Genomic DNA, 19,495 nt, shown 5'->3' with positions numbered 1-19,495 from the left:
TGTTCCTACCAAAATCAGGCTGTCTAGATGAAATCCACTCTGGCATCCAGGTGCTCTGAGAAGGTCAACACCACTTAACTTATCTGATTGAGACCTACCCTCAAACAAATCTATCCAGAGGCCTTACGGCTAAACTCAAAGAGCATCTTAAGTGCTGGTAAGTTCAAGGTGAAATTGCTTGGGAGCTATTTTCCTAAATAAGCATTGTCTTTTTCCATTCATATCCCAAATTATGTGTTTAAACTTCTTTGATCATATTTGGGAGACATGGAAATATTGATTAAACCCTAAGATTCCTCAGGGCACCTGGCTGGCTCAGTTGGTGGAGCATGCAACTCCTGATCTCAGTGTTGTGAGTTTGAGCCCCACTTTGGGTGTAGAGATTACTCAAAAAAAAAAAACAAAAAAACAAAAAAACCCAAAACTTAAAAAAAACACACACAACAATCCTAAGACACATCAAGAAACTGAAAAACAACTTAAAGCTAAAGTTCCAGAGTGAAATTCTTTCTGTTTTACTCACTAAGATTTTCATTTGCCTGCACTCCTATCTTGGTAGGAATTCCAACAGCAACAACGCTACTCCATACCTCAGTAGCATGCCTGTCTGCGCTTGCATCCAGAATGAGAAAATCTTTTTTTTTTTTTAATGTTCTAGAAAATAAAAATTGAAGAAAACCTGAGGCAAAAAGAAGAACAAATTTAAGATCACAAAAATACAGCAGAGACATTTCCCAAGGAAATGTTAGGTGTCTATCGACAGAGGACAGAAAATGTCATGGAGATGAGAAAAACAGAGTTTCTGTTTAGGGTGGTGAAATAGTTTTGGAAATAGAGGGGAGGGGTGAATAGCATTGTAAAGGTAATTAATGCCACTGAATTTAAAAATTACAATAAAAATGGTTAAAATGACAAATTTTGTATTACATATATCTTACAATAAAGAAACCCCAATAATCCAATATACCAAATACTACTGAATTGCACACTTTAAATGGGTGCATTGTATGGGATGTGAATTACATCTTAATCAAGCTCCTTTAAAAATGTCACAAAGGGGTGCCTGGGTGGTTTAGTTGGTTAAGCGACTGACTTAGGCTCAGGTCATGACCTCGAGGTTTGTGAGTTCGAGCCCCGCATGGGGCTCTGTGCTGACCACTGGGAACCTGGAGTCTGCTTTGATTCTGTGTCTCCCTCTCTCTCTGACCCTCCCCAACTCACACTCTGTCTCTGTCTCTCAAAAATAAATAAACATTAAAAAAATTTTTTTTTTTTACTGTCACGAAGAGGGGCGCCTCGTGGGCTCAGTCAGTTAAGGCATCCTACCTGGCTCAGGTCATGATCTTTCTCTTCGTGAGTTCGAGCCCTGCAGTGGCCTCTCACTGTCAGTACAGAACCAGCTTCAGATCCTCTCTCTCTGCTCCTCCCCCCACCTTTCAAAAATTAATTAATTAATTTTAAGAAGTGTCATGAAGAAAGATGTTCAAACCCCCTGAAAAAAAGCAATTGCAACACAGTAGTCTCAACCCTTTCTTTAGTTTTCATTTTTAGGAATTTGATTTGATTTGTTTCTTCCTACACAGTATTATACTTCCCGGGCAAATGTCCCATTTTAATCTACAGTGAGAGGAAACAGGATGGCAAAATATTGCTGCTGTTAGAACATAAAGTTTATTTATTTTAGCACTGTGGCTTCTGGAAATTTTGTTTCTTTCCTTCCAATATTTAAAAGAATCCTGCTGAACAGCAGCAGGTAGTCCTTTTGATTCCTTGTTAAAATGGTACTTTGGACAGCCATACAAATCCAATAACCTGAAGTAAAAATGTATCCCATTTGTCATGTTTTAGGCCAGACTTTCCCTAAATTCTGACAATATGCAGAAATGAAAGTGAGTAGCTACTGGCAATTGTGAGTAGGCTTTTCATGAACTTTAAAGGTGGTGGTTGGAGCGCCTGGGTTGGCTCAGTCTGTTAAGCATCTGACTCTTGATTTCACCTCAGGTCATGATCTCACTGTTTCATGAGTTCAAGCCTCATGTTGGGCTCTGCACTGACCCTGCAGAGCCTGCTTGGGATTCTCTCTCCTCTCGCTCTGCCTTTCTCTTGCTCCTGCTCTGTCTCTCTCAACATAAATAAACGTAAAAAAATTATTTTAAAAAATGGTGGTAACGAGACTGATTTTACCCTAAGTAAATTCCTTAAGAAAATACCTTAAGTGACAAATAAGAATCTAGTTTTCTGTGGAAAATGTTACAGTGACTATGACTTACAGATTCCACGCAATGAAATCTCACATTTCTATCATCATTACATAAGCCCCCAAGTCATTAAAATCTACTAACAATTTCAATGTTACCAAGTCTAAAATTTTCATCTTAGATTTTACATATTATAACCAATTTCATCAATTGCCTCCACCCTATCATGAAACAGACTGTATACAGAGCAGTGCTGGGGCTGAAAGAGACAACCAACTTATTTGTCACATAACGTAAATACAATCCTGTTACCACCTATTCTAAAGTTTCCAAAAAGGATTATAACTCCACCAAGGACGGAACTTTGTTTGTTATGCTGTTTGATTTTGTTGGGCAGCTTTTTGTTTCCTACCTACAGTGACAATCCACTCATGAACACTCAATGTAAGAGGGAGGGGATAGGAGTGGGGGAGGACTAACAGAAAGAGAAGAGTCATTTCACAATCTCATCAAGATAAATAATGCCACTCAGGTTTTATAAAAAGTAAATCCATGCTTAAGTAATTAAAGGACACTTAGGTGTTTTAATTATGACTCTAAAGGAACAAAGTTTTCTCTTAATTATTTATGGGGCGCCTGGGTGCCGCAGTCGGTTAAGCGTCCAACTTCAGCCAGGTCATGATCTCGCGGTCCGTGAGTTCGAGCCCCGCATCGGGCTCTGGGCTGATGGCTCAGAGCCTGGAGCCTGTTTCCGATTCTGTGTCTCCCTCTCTCTCTGCCCCTTGCTCGTTCATGCTCTGTCTCTCTCTGTCCCAAAAATAAATAAACGTTGAAAAAAAATTTAATTATTTTTAATTTTAATTTCTTTGTTGAGATGATACTGATTTTCTCAAAAATACTAAAAAATTCAGAAACAAAAGGTCACAAAGGCTTCCTTAGGACAAATGTGTTCTGTTCCTAATGATTCTTCTGGAACCACAGTCAATGAAATCATCACAAACACAATAGTGTTTGTTCTGGGACAGACTTTCTGATTTCTCATTCCAAGACAAAGAAAGACTGAAAAATCAAAACCCAGAAATATTTCTCCTAAACAAACTGCACTGTTTAAATGCTCCTCTTCTTAGCTGTGCTAAAATGCTTGATGTAGTAGTTATTTTTAACTGGGAACAGAACATTTATTTTGGAAAATGTTCAGATCCCTAATTTTATAATGAGCAGAAATACATACTTTTGATGAAAGATGATGCAAACTGCAGTATCCCCATCAACACGTAGTGTAGAATCTTTAACAGACGATAACATTTTATGGTTTTTAGGAATGAAAGTCTTCTAAAAGCTGTAAAGTCTTAAGTCTGGATGACCTGTGTCAATGCTGGAAGAAAAAAGGTGCTTGACCACACTAGATAAGCGTGTTTCTTTGCTCATACACAACATTTCCTCATAAACAACGAGCCTGGGTGATGTCATATGGATTCTATTGTTTTTATTGATCGTTATTACTTTTATTAAACAATGTTAGCCATGCAGGATGATTAAAAAAACAACTAGTATTCTTGGAATATATGGTATAAGGGATAGGAATTGATCCAGTCTTCATCATAGCAATGAATTTTCAGGTTGCACAAAGATAAGTAACTCATATTCCCAACACAACAATCACTTCTGGGTTAATCATCCAGTACAATTCATAGGTTCCTATTATAGAGCTGTATGTAAAAAATTAGAGTTTTAGCTCAAAACCAATACAAATACGAAAGTATCATTCTAATGGTCACTAAGGCGCTAGAGGTGGGTGTCAGCAATGGGTATCCTCCTGAGTTCCACGATCTGGGAGTCAGTCAAGGTGCCTCCCTCCTGGCTCCCTTGACCCGATTCATTATCACTGACACTGAGACCAGCACCTGTAATAGAAAAAGAATACACACAAAACTCCCAACCATTAGTGCAGTGTTTTGAGGGCCAAGTTAAATCAAAACAACACGTTTATTTCTATTACACTGGTAAATAGCGAGCTACACATTTCGAATAGATATCATTATTAATTTTTTTTAAGTAGGCTCCACACCCAATGTAGGGTTTGAACTCACCACCCCGAGATCAAGAGCTGCATGCTCTGAGAAGAAAGAGCTGCACTGACAACACCTGCTGTCATATCAGCGCCCGGAAGACACAGGCTCTGTCTGAATGACTCAGATCTGATCCCAATATAAAAATAATTGCATAACACAGAACCAAAACAGATCCACACACAAAACCACAAGGCTAGCTGTTAATTACAGAGAGCGCCCAGAATCTCTGTTTTGAGGAAGCCCCACTGTTCACTCCTCGTTTTACAACTCAGAATAATTCAGAGAATTTAACACTGTGCTGGAGTAATACCTTGTTCTTCTCTTGTCTAATGCGCGGAGGAACACAAACTCTCATGTTCTCTCACACACACACACTTACACTCTCACACTCACACACAGAATGGGGATGTGGTCACAGGGTGTGCTGCTGGGCTGAATCACTATGGATTACAGGTCCCACTCCTCCCCCTCTGCTGGGCACACACGCTGCAAACAAGAAGGAAAGTGAAAAACCAGTTGCTGGGCAGCCGAGACTTCCCTTTCTGTTTGAAACGCAGGAAAGGCACATGTGCAGAGTTGGTAGCTATGAATTAGGTTCGTCTTAACCTAGTTGGGGATGGAAGGAGGAGCCCACCACTGCCTTCTTCTAGCCAAGCCCTCCTTCTTCTGGGTCTGTCCTCCCCACCCTCTCTGTGAAAGGTTGCTGTTGAAACCCCACTTCCACCCTTTGCTTCTGGGACACTACACTTGCTCATCTCATCCCCAGACCTGCTGGTTCTTTCCAGAGCTCTTCTGCTTTCTCCTGAATCTCTTCCTTCTGTCTCACCACTGGAGGCCTTGTCTTCAGTCCCACTTCAAGGCCCACACTATCTGCGTGACCCGTTTTGCTCTCTAACCTGCCGTCTCACTACTATTCCCCTGCCTGAGATGCCCTTCTCATCCCCTACCTCCTTAATCTGGCTGCCTCCATTCTTCCTGTCAGTATCAACTCAGCGGTTACCTTGGCTACCCACAGAAACCTGATGGTTCTCTTTCAAAATTTCTGACTCCCTCATTGCATCATATCCCTCATATCTTTGAATCTTCTAACTCACAGGACAGTGCTCAGCACACTGTGGGTGTTCAGTGAATGTTTGCTGAATGTATTAATAAACTATGCTCTGCGTTCTAGTTCTCAACAATGTTTCTTCCAGCCTTATTGCCCGTTCTGTTCCTCTGATCCTTTCTACATTTCACTGCCCTCTTCTTCCTGATGTGTCACTAACACATCAAGTCTGGAACCGTCTGCATTGGCTTTCAGGACACTTCCTAATCTGGCTCTACCCTACCAAATAGACATACTTCAACATTTGCCTATTGGAAAGCTTTCTCAAAGTGATCAGGTCTCTTGTCTCGTCCTTCATGTGCCCATTAATTCCAGCCTGAGTATCTTCCTGCCCATCCATCAAGGCCCATTCCCACACCCTTCCACAGATAGCTCTTTCACATTCCTGCAAAACAGGGAGGTAGAGAATGCAATACTTGAAAAGAAAAGCCCTAGTTTATACCTGAAAAAATATGAATCACATACCCTTTTTTCTCTTAAACTGCCCAGGTTTGGATAATAAATTATGTGGTATCTCTCCAGATAATGTATATATAAGTCATGGAGCGAAATGTATAACAAACACCCATGCACCCTTGGAAGTTAATAACTAAAATATTGCCAATGACAACATTTTTAGAAATTTAGTTGCCAAAACGAACACATTTAATGTGAAAAAAAAAATCAGATTTTTGGTTTCTCTTGAAAAAGCAGAGGGCAGCACTAGGCCTGCATTTTTGGAATGGAAAAAAAAAAAAGCAAAAACATGGACCTGGCACTACCCTCTGGTTTGCCACTGTTTTCTCATCTGGTCCTCTTGCGTCATCTACAGTATCTGCTTGGCCCCTGAGGTAATATTTGAATCTGCTATTATGTCTTAGAAGGAGGATAAAAGGTCCATGCTTCTCTGCCAGGGGAGCAGGGGAACTGTCCCACTTGGAAGAACCTGAGTGGATTGGAAGACCTTGGCCACTCTATAAGGAGAAGGTAACTGAGGCCCTGAGGCCAGTAGCAGCCTCAGGTAAGGAGGAACAAAAGGGCTAAATAACAAAGTTGCCCAATAGGAGATCAACTACAGAGAAGGAGAGGACACCATGATTACCATCAGGGCAGAGTGGGGCTTAATGAACAAACTAGTATGAGCTCCCACTGACTTTGTGCTGGTCTGCTCCAAATCTCCTTAGGAATACAGAAGTGTTTGCCCAGCATATTTACAAAGCACACCAGAGAGAAGTTCTGTACCGAAAGCCTCCTGAGCAGACAGCAAGGAACAGAGGGGACTGGGCTGGGAGGTTTAACACGGGGTGTAGCTTTCAAAGTAATGGCTGTCACCATCTTGTTTGTAACCCAGAGCCCTGTGGAATGTCAGGAGGTTGTAGATAGAGTCTCCCCTTGAATCACCACATCTACATGACCCAGCTCATCCTCCTTCTCAGTTTCTCCCAAGCTGAAATAAATGCATATTACTCAATTCTTAATCCCTCACTGAGACTCAGAAAGGGCCCATATTACACACAGTAATAACAGGACAGACTGGGAGCATAGCCCCAGGCTTCTGGGATCTTTGTAATGCATAAGTAGTCTGGGAGGGTGTTTTGCAGTGAGTATCAGGATTTTCTGAAAGGAATTTTTCTGCTTAAATTTTAAGCCAGAAATTCAAGAAAAATCCACTAACTGTGGTAATAGTCACCTTTCCCTATGGTAGAATAGGTAATATCAAAGAAACTAGATGTAATATTTTACATTCATCTAGTGCCTCTCCTTTCTTCAACATTTCAATACAGTTTAGTTAGGAAAGGGTGATTATTAGTCTTGTTTTACAGATGCAGGGATTGAGTGGAGATCAGGGTGTTGACTGACTTGCTCATGTCACATAGCAGGGAAATCCCAGAGTGAAGATGTCCAATGGTCTTCTGACCCCAAATATAAGGTGTTTTCTTCTCTACCATACTGTCTTTTGTGGTGGCAGTTCTAATTGTGCTACTTTGTCCCTGGTCTAGAACACATTTTAAACTTTCTCGGCACATATTCAAGCCACCCCCATTCCTACTTCACTTAATAGTCATGATGCAATGAACACCCGGGTGTTTCAGAATACAGTATGGATATGTAAAATTGTTTTTAGGGGCACCTGGGTGGCTCAGTCAGTTTAGCTGCTGGCTCTTGGTTTTGGCTCAGATCATGATCTCTAAGTTTCTGGTTTCAAGCCTCGAATATCTGTGATTAAGGTGTGGGGCCTGTTTGGGATTCTCTCTCTCCCCCTTTCTCTCTGCCCCTCCCCCACTTGCACTGTCTCTATCTCTCTCAAAATAAATAAATAAACTGAAAAAGGGGCACCTGGGTGACTCAGTCAGTTAAGCGTCTGACTTCGGCTCAGGTCATGATCTCATGGTTCGGGAGTTTGTGCCTGGCGTTGGGCTCTGTGCTGACAGCTCAGAGCCTGAAGCCTGCTTCAGATTCTGTGTCCCCCTTTCTCTCTGCCCCTCTCCCACTCCTTCTCTGTCTTTCAAAAATAAATAAATTTTCAAAAAATTTAATAAACTAAAGAAAATTGTTTTTAAGCATAACAATGAGCTGAACCCAACAAATAATTTATACAATGTGCTACTGAACTTAGACTGCCAGCTACTGATAGATTCTTTACACTAACAATCTCTAAACCCCAGGAAAACTTACCAACTACTTATAATAACTCTTATTAGCTAAATGAGGAAACTGAAAGCTTGAGTCACTTGCTGAAAATCACACAGATAGTGGACTGCAGAACTAGGTTGCCAACACTGGGCTCTCTGACCCCAAGGCACATTCCTATTTTCTGTGGATTTTTCAAATGTGACAGTAATACAAAGGTCATTCTCCCTCAATCTTCTAGCTTTCCAAATCCCTGCTCTTCCATTTTGAGGCCCACTTAACTTTATTTAGCACACTGGTCTCTAGAAGTTTTTGAAGTTAAATAAGTCATTGTGATTTTATGTGATATAGCTGAAAGAGAAATTTATTAATGAGTTCTTAGAGCAGTTTGAGCATTTGGGCCTTGATTCTGAATGTTTTTGTTTCTATTCAAGGACTTGTTATTTATTTTCTTCTGACTGAAAAAGAAATCATTTGAAGTTTTCAATAAAGAAATGTTTACCATGACATTTGTGTCCTTGGCCTGAGTAAAGCCAGGAAGCTAAGAGATGAGGGATGATAAGGAATCAGATTAGTCTCTCTGGGAGGAGTCCTCAGTGAAGAAAGACCCTGTTTCTAAGCCTAATATGTTCCAAGCCTGACATATTCTAGAATCTTGTCATTTTTGGATCAACATAAAAATCTGGTCACTCACCTCATAATCTAATACTATACAATGCTCCAGGTCAGTGCCTCTGATGTCCTTTACAAAGCATCTGAAGCACTGGGATTCCTTTACCTTTGGTACATGGCTTTTCAAAGGCTCTAGGGTGGTATGAGAAAGAGAGCTTGAAGAAAATGTATTCCCAGATCTTTAACTTCTATGTGCACTCCTTTTTTTTTTAAAGTTTACTTATTTAAGTTTGTTTTTTAAGTTTATTTATTTATCCAAGGTGGGGCTTGAATTTAAGGCCATGAGATCTGACTGAGCCAGCCAGGCGTCCCAAGGTGCACTCTTCTCATGAGTTTTTGATAATTACTTATCACAACATTTAATATTTTAAAATCAGTGCTGACTTACTCAACTGTAGATTAATAATAACTATAATGATAATAAAAGAAAATTTGGACACTTTATATATAGCCTTATGACCACAGAATAATTTTAAATTTCAATTTATATACATGTTTTGTGAGAGAGGAGTATAAGTAAGTGAAGATTAAATGAATTTCAAGCACAAAATATATTACATTAGGATAAAATTATGTGGTGGGAGTGGAGTGGAAATACAAGTTCAAGGAGAAAAGACAATTATATAAAATTTCCAACTCTAAGAAAAAAGTCTGCTCCTATATTTTAAAAATGGAATGAATAACAATGGGTATCTAGTTGCTATGATATTCAGATTCCTATGAAATAGTTTAAAAGAATAATGTAAAATTTTCATTTTAAACTTATAATACAGTGGAAATTACATTATTTGATCCTATTTCAACTTATGAAAACCTTTACATTTTTATGCAAAGGGTTAGATAGCTTTTCAAAGTTGTTTAGTGGTTTAAATGAAAAAGGCTTAGAAGACCCAGTATGAGAGCTGGAGTGAGCCATGGTTAAAGTGGACCTGTGATACATTAAGGTTTATGAACTCAAATGTCACAGAGACCAGGTGGGATAGCTTAGACCAGTGACCCAGGTCTAGTGAGCACTGGACAAATCAAAGATCTCATGCTCTGTCTAAAGGGGCAGCCATTACACAACTCTAATCAAGGAGATTTTAGGATTGTGCTAGACTTTAAGCACTCTGTTGCTAGATTTTTCAAAAAAAGAAATTGTGGGGTTTTATGGGACACCTCTAAATTTTTTTTTTAAGATTTTTGTTTTCAAGTAATCTCTATACCCAACGTGGGGCTTGAAATCATGACCCCAAGATCAAGGGTTGCATAGTCTGACTGAGTCAGCCAGGCACCCTGGAATTTCTCTAAATTCTTAAATGTGTACTTAAAAAAATGTTACAACACTATGAGAATCAAACAAAACCCTCTGTTGGGCCAAATCCGGCCTATGCATCAACTGTAAATTCAGCTGTAGGTGGAATGGTATGTGGACTGCTCCTCTGATTTGACCATATTCTACGATGAAGCATCTAGGGGGTGGTGCTTTTCTGAAAACAGAGGGATCCAATGTTACAGAGTGTTATTTTGGTCTTTTTAAGTATTTATTTCCTAACAAGTTTAATGAGCTCCAAAGAATGCTAAACTCATCTATAAGTAAGCAAGTCATTCCATACATTCCTGAACTGAATGCATTTAATACTTGTTATATATATAGGACCCACATCTAATTTAATTATCCTGCAAGAATTCATTTTATGTTTTCAGTGTCATAATAACAACTGACCACTTTGTAGTGCTGGGGACATAATCTTCCCTGAGAATTATTAGTAATCTGAAAGCCCCTTTCTAGTCCTAATGCTAGTGAGCATTTTGGGCAGTTGTTCATTACCTCCTTCATAAAACTTTCTTGTCTCTTTACTTCCTTCTCAGCACGCTGCAGTTTCCTTTGTGGGACCCTCTTCTATTCACTCTTGAAAGGCAGATATTATCCAGGATGTTCTTCTTTCTCTTCCTCACCTCTTTTCTTCTTCTCTCTCTCCTTCATTCTCCCAAGATCAAACTTGTCCATCCCCACAGCTTCAAATATAGTCTCCGCATGGATGCATTTCAAACCAATACCTTCAATCCTAAACCCTCAGCTTAAGATCCTTCAAGCCTGAATGTTTAAGATCCACCAGGCCTAACAACCAATAAGTCCAAATCTGAACTCACCAGTTTCTCGCGGCAAACAAATCAATGAACAAATGTTCTTTACATGATTCCTCAGCCTCTGAAGTGAGAAGCAGAAGCCTTTACTGACTGTCCTCTGAGTGCTCGCTCAGCCTTCCTCTTGTGCTCATCTTCTCTTTCTTATTTCCACTTCCTAAATCTGGGACCCAAACCCCATTCCCTTGGACAATTGCAACAATCTCCCAGCCTTTCTGGTTTTGCTTCTAAATTTACTCTTCATACTTTTGTAAGAGTTATTTTGCCTCAAAAACCAGTGGGAACATGCCATTCCTCTCCTCAAAAACCTCCATGGCTCACTAGGTTCTATAAAAATCCCACTCCTTAACATGGAATCTGAGCAGCATTTTAACATTATGTAAAATACCAGCAAGTGTTCTGCTCCCACAAAATGAATCTATTACTAAATGTGTTCCGGAAACACCAGGTTAAATTAAGTGAAGTGGGTTTCTTTACTCTAGGACTTTTCAGAGCTGCTAAAATGCTAATTGAATTGTGAATCTTTGCAGTTTCCCAAATAGACTCAGTCAGGGGATCCTCCCATTGAGGAGGGCTATAAATATCTCAAGGAGGTGGTTCGCTGAAACCCAGTTGGGGAACTACAGTAAATTATAAACCATGCAGGTTTCAGGCCTTCGTGCTGCTGCCTGGATGCAATCACCTTCCACCCTGGCCATGCTGCAGACAGGGTCTCTTCTCCCCAGGCACCTATAAACTGAGCACCTGTAAGCCCCAAGGCATGGCTCATTCTACTCCCTCAGTCTGCAATGCCTTTCCTCCACCCTTCACCTATTTAAAACCTACATATTTTTCAAGATACAATTGAGAGCATTTAAAAAGATTTCCTTGTGGGGCGCCTGGCTGGCGCAGTCGGTTAAGTGTCCGACTTCAGCCAGGTCACGATCTCGCATTCCGTGAGTTCGAGCCCCGCGTCGGGCTCTGGGCTGATGGCTCAGAGCCTGGAGCCTGTTTCCGATTCTGAGTCTCCCTCTCTCTCTGCCCCTCCCCCGTTCATGCTGTGTCTCTCTCTGTCCCAAAAATAAATAAAAACGTTGCAAAAAAAAATTAAAAAAAAAAAAAGATTTCCTTGATCTCTTCAATAATTATTATTTCTTTTCACTACTTATTTACTCTTCCTCATATCATGTTTGTGTGAATGTCTATTCCTCCAAGCAAACTCTTAAGTTTCATTTTTCTTTCATTCATTCATTTTTCCAACAATATTGTTGGATATGAATATTGGAAAGTATTCATTTTCCAAACACTATTCTTTTTTCTTTAATTTTTTTTTTTTGATGTTTATTTGTTTTCGAGAGAGACACAGAGAGCAAGCAGGGGAGAGGCATAGAGAGAAGGAGACACAGAATCTGAAGCAGACTCCAGGCTCTGAGCTGTCAGCACAGAGCCTGATGTGGGGCTCGTAGCCACAAACTGCAAGATCATGACCTGAGCTGAAGTTGAACCCTTAACTGCCTGAGCCATCCAGGTGCCCCTCCAAGCACTATTCTTAATATAGGCATATATATATATATAGTAAAATATACTTGGAATAATTATTTTAATAGGCTCATCTGAGCATCGACATATCTTCTTGCTTGCTTGCACACCTAGAAATGAAAATTTCACTGAAATTTTTATACCACTGGCAGTTCAAGATCTTTCTGAGGAAAAAAATTAAAAAAAAAAACTGCAGGGGCACCTACCTGGCTCAGTCGATAGCATGGGACTTTTGATCTCAGGGTCTTAAGTTCAAGCCCCACGTTGGGGTTGAGTTTACTTAATAATTTAAAAAAAAATGTTTAAAGGAAAGGAAAAAACCCTTATATTTGATTTGAAAACAACTATCTATTGGGGTCACAGGCTGAGTGGGGTTGAACATGTAGGGGGAGCCAGTGAGATACAATATGTGATGGTGCTTGGAAAACGAAAGAACTACATGCCGCCCATGATACTGCCTTTGAAATTCTTTGCTTCAAAGACACTCCAGGTCTCCATGGCAGGTCAGAGGCAAAACTCTCTGAGTGAGATCCCTACCAGATTGTCTTACAACACTGAGATTGTTTCAATGGTATCTTGGTGTTACATCAAGATTCCAGGACAGAGACATTTACATTTAGAGTATGCCTTTTTCTTAAAAGCAAATTATAAATTATTTCTAGATTGTGTTATAGTTGGTGCCAAGAACAAAATATCCTAAAGTTTGGCTAGGATTAGGAATGGGTCATGAGAATCAGGATGTGCACTTCATGGGAAGAGGATATAAGTTGTAGCATAGCAAGAGTGCCTACTTCTAATGTGGTTTGTGGGTCCATACATACCAGTTTTTAATGCAAATATCAAGTCATCAAACTCCTGGGACTCCTCATCAGCTATTAGTGACCCCTGGCCATATCCTCCAGAGGAAGGAAATGTGGCGCCATTCTGCGGACTTGGCTTCAGGTCAGGGCTGGCCTGACTGGCTTGTTGGAAGGATGCTCTCTCCCAATCAGGTGGCACCTTTTTGGTGTAGGGTGGGGAGAAAAGGAAACAATAATATCAACACCTACATAGTTACTCTGATATCTACATGAATAATTTATCTCCACATTCTTATTACAAATATCAAGTGAAGGGACTGCTGAACTGTTTAGAAGAAGACCTCTTTAATTTTACCTTTTGTCCTTAGAGACAACCTAATCTGGTGTTTCTCAACAATTTATCTATTAGAATTACTTGTAGATTTCTATGTGGTCATGTGTGGGGAAAGAAAATTATTATTATTATTATTTTTTTTTAATTTTATTTTTGGGACAGAGAGAGACAGAGCATGAACGGGGGAGGGGCAGAGAGAGAGGGAGACACAGAATCAGAAACAGGCTCCAGGCTCTGAGCCATCAGCCCAGAGCCTGACGCGGGGCTCAAACTCCCGGACCGTGAGATCGTGACCTGGCTGAAGTCGGACGCTTAACCGACTGCGCCACCCAGGCGCCCCATTTTTTTTTTATTTTTTTTTATTTTATTTTTGGGACAGAGAGAGACAGAGCATGAACGGGGGAGGGGCAGAGAGAGAGGGAGACACAGAATCAGAAAGAAAATTATTTTTTAAACCCAAACAACATGTTTTATTTTTTTGTAGGATGTATGGGAAGGAAACTGTTAAGAATATAATGGGGGGAGTTAATGGAGTGGTGGACAAAATAGCCTAAGGGGAGTAAAAGGTAGAAACTTCCAGTTACAAAATAAATCTTCACACAATCATTGGATTAAATGATTAAAAAGATAGTTCTAACCCAAAATGATTAAATGTATTCACTTCCCTCTGGGTCACTGATAAACAACCCCTTAATCCTTCCTTGCCTAATGCTTTCCCTTCTCTGCGTGGCTTTCTAGAATGTCGCTGACAGTCCCTCACTGACAGCTGGATCAAGGCCAATTCTGAGCTTCTGAGGAAGGCAGGACACACTTGAAGGGTGTGCCATTGTGCAACACCCTACATGAACATTCAAGTAGTGGCTCAGGCCCAGGAACTGAATTGTCACAGCTGCTCCCTCCTGACACGGGGTTTTCTGAGAGACTACAGGGGAGCCTCCTGCTGAGAAAAGTGACCTGAGGACTGTAGGAATAATGTGAGAGAAGATTAAGCCTTAAAATATTTCAGTAAGAAGTTGACCATCTAGAGCCACACCGCTCAGCAGAGCTTTCTGTGATGACACGGATATTTTAAATCTGTGCTCTCCTTTGTGGCAGCCACGGAACACGTGGCTACTGGGCACTTGAATGTGGCCAGGGTGAGCGACAAACTGAACTTTTAATGCTGTTTAATTTTACTTAGTTTGAATTTAAATAGCCACACATGGCTAATGGCTATTGTATTGTATAGTTCAGATCTAGACAAATGCTAGATTGGATAAACAATCAAAAAGACAAAAAAACATTTTTTTTTTTTTTTTAAAGATTCACTCCTGAATCGTTGGTTCTAAAAGTATCCATTTCTGGGGCGCCTGGGTGGCTCAGTCGGTTAAGCGTCCAACTTCGGCTCAGGTCATGATCTCGCGGTCCGTGAGTTTGAGCCCCGCACCAGGCTCTGTGCTGACAGCTCAGAGCCTGGAGCCTGCTTCCGATTCTGTGTCTCCCTCTCTCTCTGACCCTCCCCCGTAGATGCTCTGTCTCTCTATGTCTCAAAAATAAATAAACATTAAAAAAAATTTTAAAAAAAAGTATCCATTTCTATTGGTACCAACTACAATGTGAAAACAATTCCATTTTAACAACTTTGGGGATATAGAAATGGCACTAGATTTCTAAACATTTAAGGGTACTAAAGACATATCCCAATTCTTAAATATACTTGTGATCACTTACCTATTTTAATTTTAACCTGACATGAATACAATTCCTTTCAACATTTAACATGGGAGACAAAAAATATCACTGAGCAGATAGATTATCTATCTACATACCTACCTACCTATTTACCTACTTACCTATCAATAAACCATTACCTTTTCAGACAGCTGCACTTTGATTTCTTGCCAGATTTCAGGATACAAACACAAATAATGTTTCCCTTGGTTTTCCTTTTTTAAAATGTTTATTTACTTATTTTGAGAGAGACAGAGACAGCACAAGCAGGAGATGGGCAGAAAGAGAAGGAGAGAGAGAGAATCTCAAGCGGACTCTGTGCCGTCAGCACAGAGTCCAACATGGGGTTCGAACTCAGGAACCAAACTCAGGAACCTTGAGATCATGACCTGAGCCTAAAACAAGAGTCCGATGCTTAACTGGCCACCACGCAGGTGCCCTTGCCCTTGGCTCTTTAATACAAAGACAGCAATGTGAGTTATGTAAGGAGCAATAAGCAAGCATGCTTCTGGCACTGTAGAAATGGTCAGGGACCTGCATACTATCTCTTCCTGGACAAATGTCTTCATGTAAGTTTAAACTTTGAGCATTGGTCCCAGTGCTATGGGTAGCATTACTGACAGATTGGTGGCAATGTGATTTAGGCAGAGGAAAGCAAAATGATGAGGACAGAATGCAAAGAACAGTGGGAGGTGGATCTCACAGAGGACATCCTGGATAGATTTTTCTAGCAGTGCTGCTGAAGCCCTCTTCCAAGCTTTTGCCCTAAAATATTTTCTGGTACTTAAAAAGAGTTTTAGCCTCTTTTCTTTTCACTGAGTATTTGCTGGGATCCAAGTAATGAGCTGGGATGGGTGAAGAAAGAGAGTGAAGGACGTATTTTTAGGAAGAACAGTATTTAAAAAAAACATTTCCAAAGCACATCTAGTCACTGCCATTTTAAATTAGGAAGATTTTGAAGAAAGAGATGACAAATTACGTTCTGACTTCCCAGTACAAATCGCTGGTTAGTTTAGCTCACAGGGCAGGGAAAAAAAGAATTAGGTAACAGGCATGATACCACAGTAAGCCAATCAAATACCACTGATCAGAGGCTGTTCCCAGGAGAGGGATTTAAAAGTCACATAGTACCTTTTAACCTGCAATCATCTTGAGGTAGAGGTGGACAGGGAAAGGGGGAGGGAGAGAGAAAGAGGGAGAGGTGGGAAGAGAGGGGGAGATGGGTACGGAAGGGAGAAAGGAGGAGGGAAGAGGAGGCAGGGAGGGAGGGGAGAACGTGAGCAACTGCAAGAGCAAAGGCAAGAGCAGGCACCTCCTCCATAGCACTGATAAGGTTCTGCGTGGACTTGCTGATTTCCCCTCCAGCAGGAGGCATGCCACTCCCTGGTGTGAAGAAGGCTGTGCTGGGTCCAGGGTGTCCATTCATTTCCACTGTGTAGCTGGCCTTCATAGGGCAGCACGTCTGGTTGTGCAGAATGAAATAAACCACAAAAACATAAAGTCCCTGCAAAAGAAAATAACACTAGTTTGTTAAAGGAAATCTGGCTACCGCAGCTGAAAAATAAAGGTGGTTGTAAGCATAGCCAGATTTTCTACAAGCATTCAAATTCTACCTGAAGCTGGGAATTACAGAACATGTTAGAAGGCTAGCAAGGGGTCACTGTAAATTTCTGGATGTCACAAAAAAGTTTTCCAATGTTATTTGGGAAAAGTGCCCCCTCACTAAAACACACACACACACACACACACACACACACACACAAGCCACATTTTTTTTCTTGATTAAAACACAAGTGACTCTGAAATCTAGCCCTACAAATATGTGAAAACAAACTGCAGACGCATATCTGATTAGCCGTGTACCTTTTTGTTATGGAAAGCAAACCTCTTGCCTTCCAGAAAATTACTCTTTTGCCATGGATCTCACTTGTTCTCATTTTTTTCCTAGCAAAATGGTTGAAGTGAGGTAGACTTCCAGAAGGGCAGTACTAATTGAACCTTCTGATTTTGTTTATACAGCTCACTGACTTATTTCATTTGAAAACAGCATCACTGGGTAGGGACTCAGAGGAATTCTGTGAATTGCTTGGTATTTAGCGTGCCTTGCTTCTCAGTGAACGTTCCAGGAGACAACAAAGCTAGCTTGTGAGTTCTTAAAGATCTGCTGGCCCTTTAAATTCTTTTGCAACCTAGTCAAGCTCTTGACAATTGCTCTGCTTCCGTCACAGAGAGCAACTCAGATTTTGCATTTGTGTTCCAGACATGGCCTACACTGGCTGTCCTTCATGATTTCTACAAGGGATCTACTGTATACTTCTAATGGTGCTTCTATAATGCTTGGTAATTTTGACCTTTATTTTCGGCCAATAAAATATGTTAAATTGTGGCTTTTGTATCTGTTAATCTTGGTGTTTAAGTTTTGGAAGCAAATTAGAATCTCCTTAGTTATGAAAATTCTTACATTAATCCACAAAAATGAAAGCAAGCTTATTAAAGAAGAAAAGGAGTTAATGTTAACATTGTTCATGAAATACGAGTAAGTTTCTTCGTTTTGTGAAGCTTGCATTCTCACATGGTTCATGACATTTCTAGGAGTATGGAAGCAATAATGCAAATAATATACTTGTGGGCTTGAAACTTGTATCTGCTGGTATAAATAGCAAAGTGTCTGTTAGAAAATACTCAAGGCATAAGAATGACAATGAATTTTTAATAAAATGAAATTCGAAAACAGTCTGCATGATGGGCATGCTAGCATGTGAGCTATGTTGCCATTTCTAGAATACTGCCATAAATTAGGTCTTTCTCCCCCTTCCAGAGTTGGTATCCAATCTGTATAATTAACAGATATGTTTTAAAATCAGTGGTTCACCTGCTAAAAATATTTTTAAGTATAATTACCTTAACCACAATATAAAGTTACTAACAGAAACATGTTTCCTTTTGAATTAGGGTTGTTTTGTTTGTTTTTGAGCAACATTAGTATTTTAAGTTATGTAGGTAAGTGAATTAGTTTCACATGCAAATGATGATATAAACGTTAGCAGAAATAAATCTTCCTGAAAACACACACACACGTCCAAAATTTTTCTTGAACAAGTAATTTTTCACATGGGTATGACCTAATTAAATTGGCCACAGCAATAGACAAAACAGGAAAAAAATTAAACTGTCAGCCTTAAAAACTGTGAGAATGTCTCTGATTTATTTCAGTATTTCTCTAAGTGTTACGAAGTGATAGGGTAAAAGCTAGATCAGGAAACAAAAACCATGTTTTAAAATCCATCTCTAAGGACCCATTTGTTAAAACAGCACATTCTCTCTTGTTTGTTTTTATATCTAGCCTTTTGTGCTTCAGGAAAGGAACTGCCTGCTGAAAATAACTTGCATGTGAAAATTACATGTGTTTTTTTTTCTTTTTCTTAAAAGAATACATATACAGCTAATACTTTGAATCTTTTAGATGTGCCCCCAGGAAACATAAACATTTTAGAAAAGAAGAGAATGTTTAAATGTAGATTGTGTGACATTTGCCTGGGTCCGGCCCAGGCTGGGCAAATACAGAAAAGGGAGCTTCTTTATCTAAAGTACTCAGCCATGGAGATTCCTGACCTCAGAGTAAAAACAAGTTCCTTTCCCAAACACTGCATGTTTCAATCCCAGGCTCTCCCTTATATGCTGGTCTGTAAAATAATGTAACAGAGAATCTAGAATCTCAAGTGTTCAATCCAAAATGCTGACCACCCACTGTATGTGCATGGTCAGGCACTGAGATGCAAGGAGAAAACATCAGATTCCTACTCTCAAGTTGCTCACAGAGACAATATCTTACAAAGTAATAGGTTAACTCTTTTAGAAGCAAGACCTATATAATCCATCCACCTATTGTTCCTATGCTTTACTCAGGGAAGGGTGACAGAAGGGAATTCTTTCTGCGCATTGCTATTTTGATAATTTTGTTGGATCTCCTACTACAATGATGAAAAATGTTTTCAAAGTCTTTAGTTAGATTGTATCTGGATGAAACATACCTACTATGGCCAATTTTTTATTTTATTTTATTTTTTTGATTCAGGCATTTAAACTTATTGGCAAACATTCAGTGAGACATAAACAGACCATAATGTCTAAAGGAGTTAAAAGATTCTCCTAATATGATCAAAGAGGAAAATAAGTACAGGAGATGTGGCTGCTTAACTCAGTGATACCTATCAGTTCCATTAAGGTGGGAAAGAATCAACTTTGCTATTTGACAGATCTTCCCGAGAAGTGGTGGCAGAGGAGAACCAGGTAAAACAGCAAGTTGATTAAGCTGCCTGCTCCTGAAGGAAGTGAAGTCTTAGGGCTTC

At 39.9% G+C, this 19,495-nt stretch overlaps 1 protein-coding gene across 1 annotated transcript in view; it reads right to left on the bottom strand.

Moving 5' to 3' along the window:
• Positions 1-3,669: 3,669 nt before the first annotated feature.
• The window catches only part of ADGRV1 (adhesion G protein-coupled receptor V1), a 563,604-nt gene continuing 547,778 nt past the window's right edge, over positions 3,670-19,495 (bottom strand). The window contains exons 88-90 of the mRNA XM_047878513.1: positions 16,459-16,650; positions 13,124-13,301; positions 3,670-4,102 (exon numbers count right to left, since the gene is read on the bottom strand). Coding sequence (XP_047734469.1) covers positions 3,984-4,102; positions 13,124-13,301; positions 16,459-16,650 — 489 coding nt within the window. The 3' untranslated portion in view covers positions 3,670-3,983. The remainder of the gene's footprint in view (positions 4,103-13,123; positions 13,302-16,458; positions 16,651-19,495) is intronic.

This window comes from Prionailurus viverrinus, chromosome A1 (assembly GCF_022837055.1).
Source record: "Prionailurus viverrinus isolate Anna chromosome A1, UM_Priviv_1.0, whole genome shotgun sequence".
Lineage (NCBI taxonomy): Eukaryota > Metazoa > Chordata > Mammalia > Carnivora > Felidae > Prionailurus > Prionailurus viverrinus.
The sequence above is the reverse complement of the archived record's forward strand: the minus strand, read 5'-3'. Positions and strand labels throughout refer to the sequence as shown.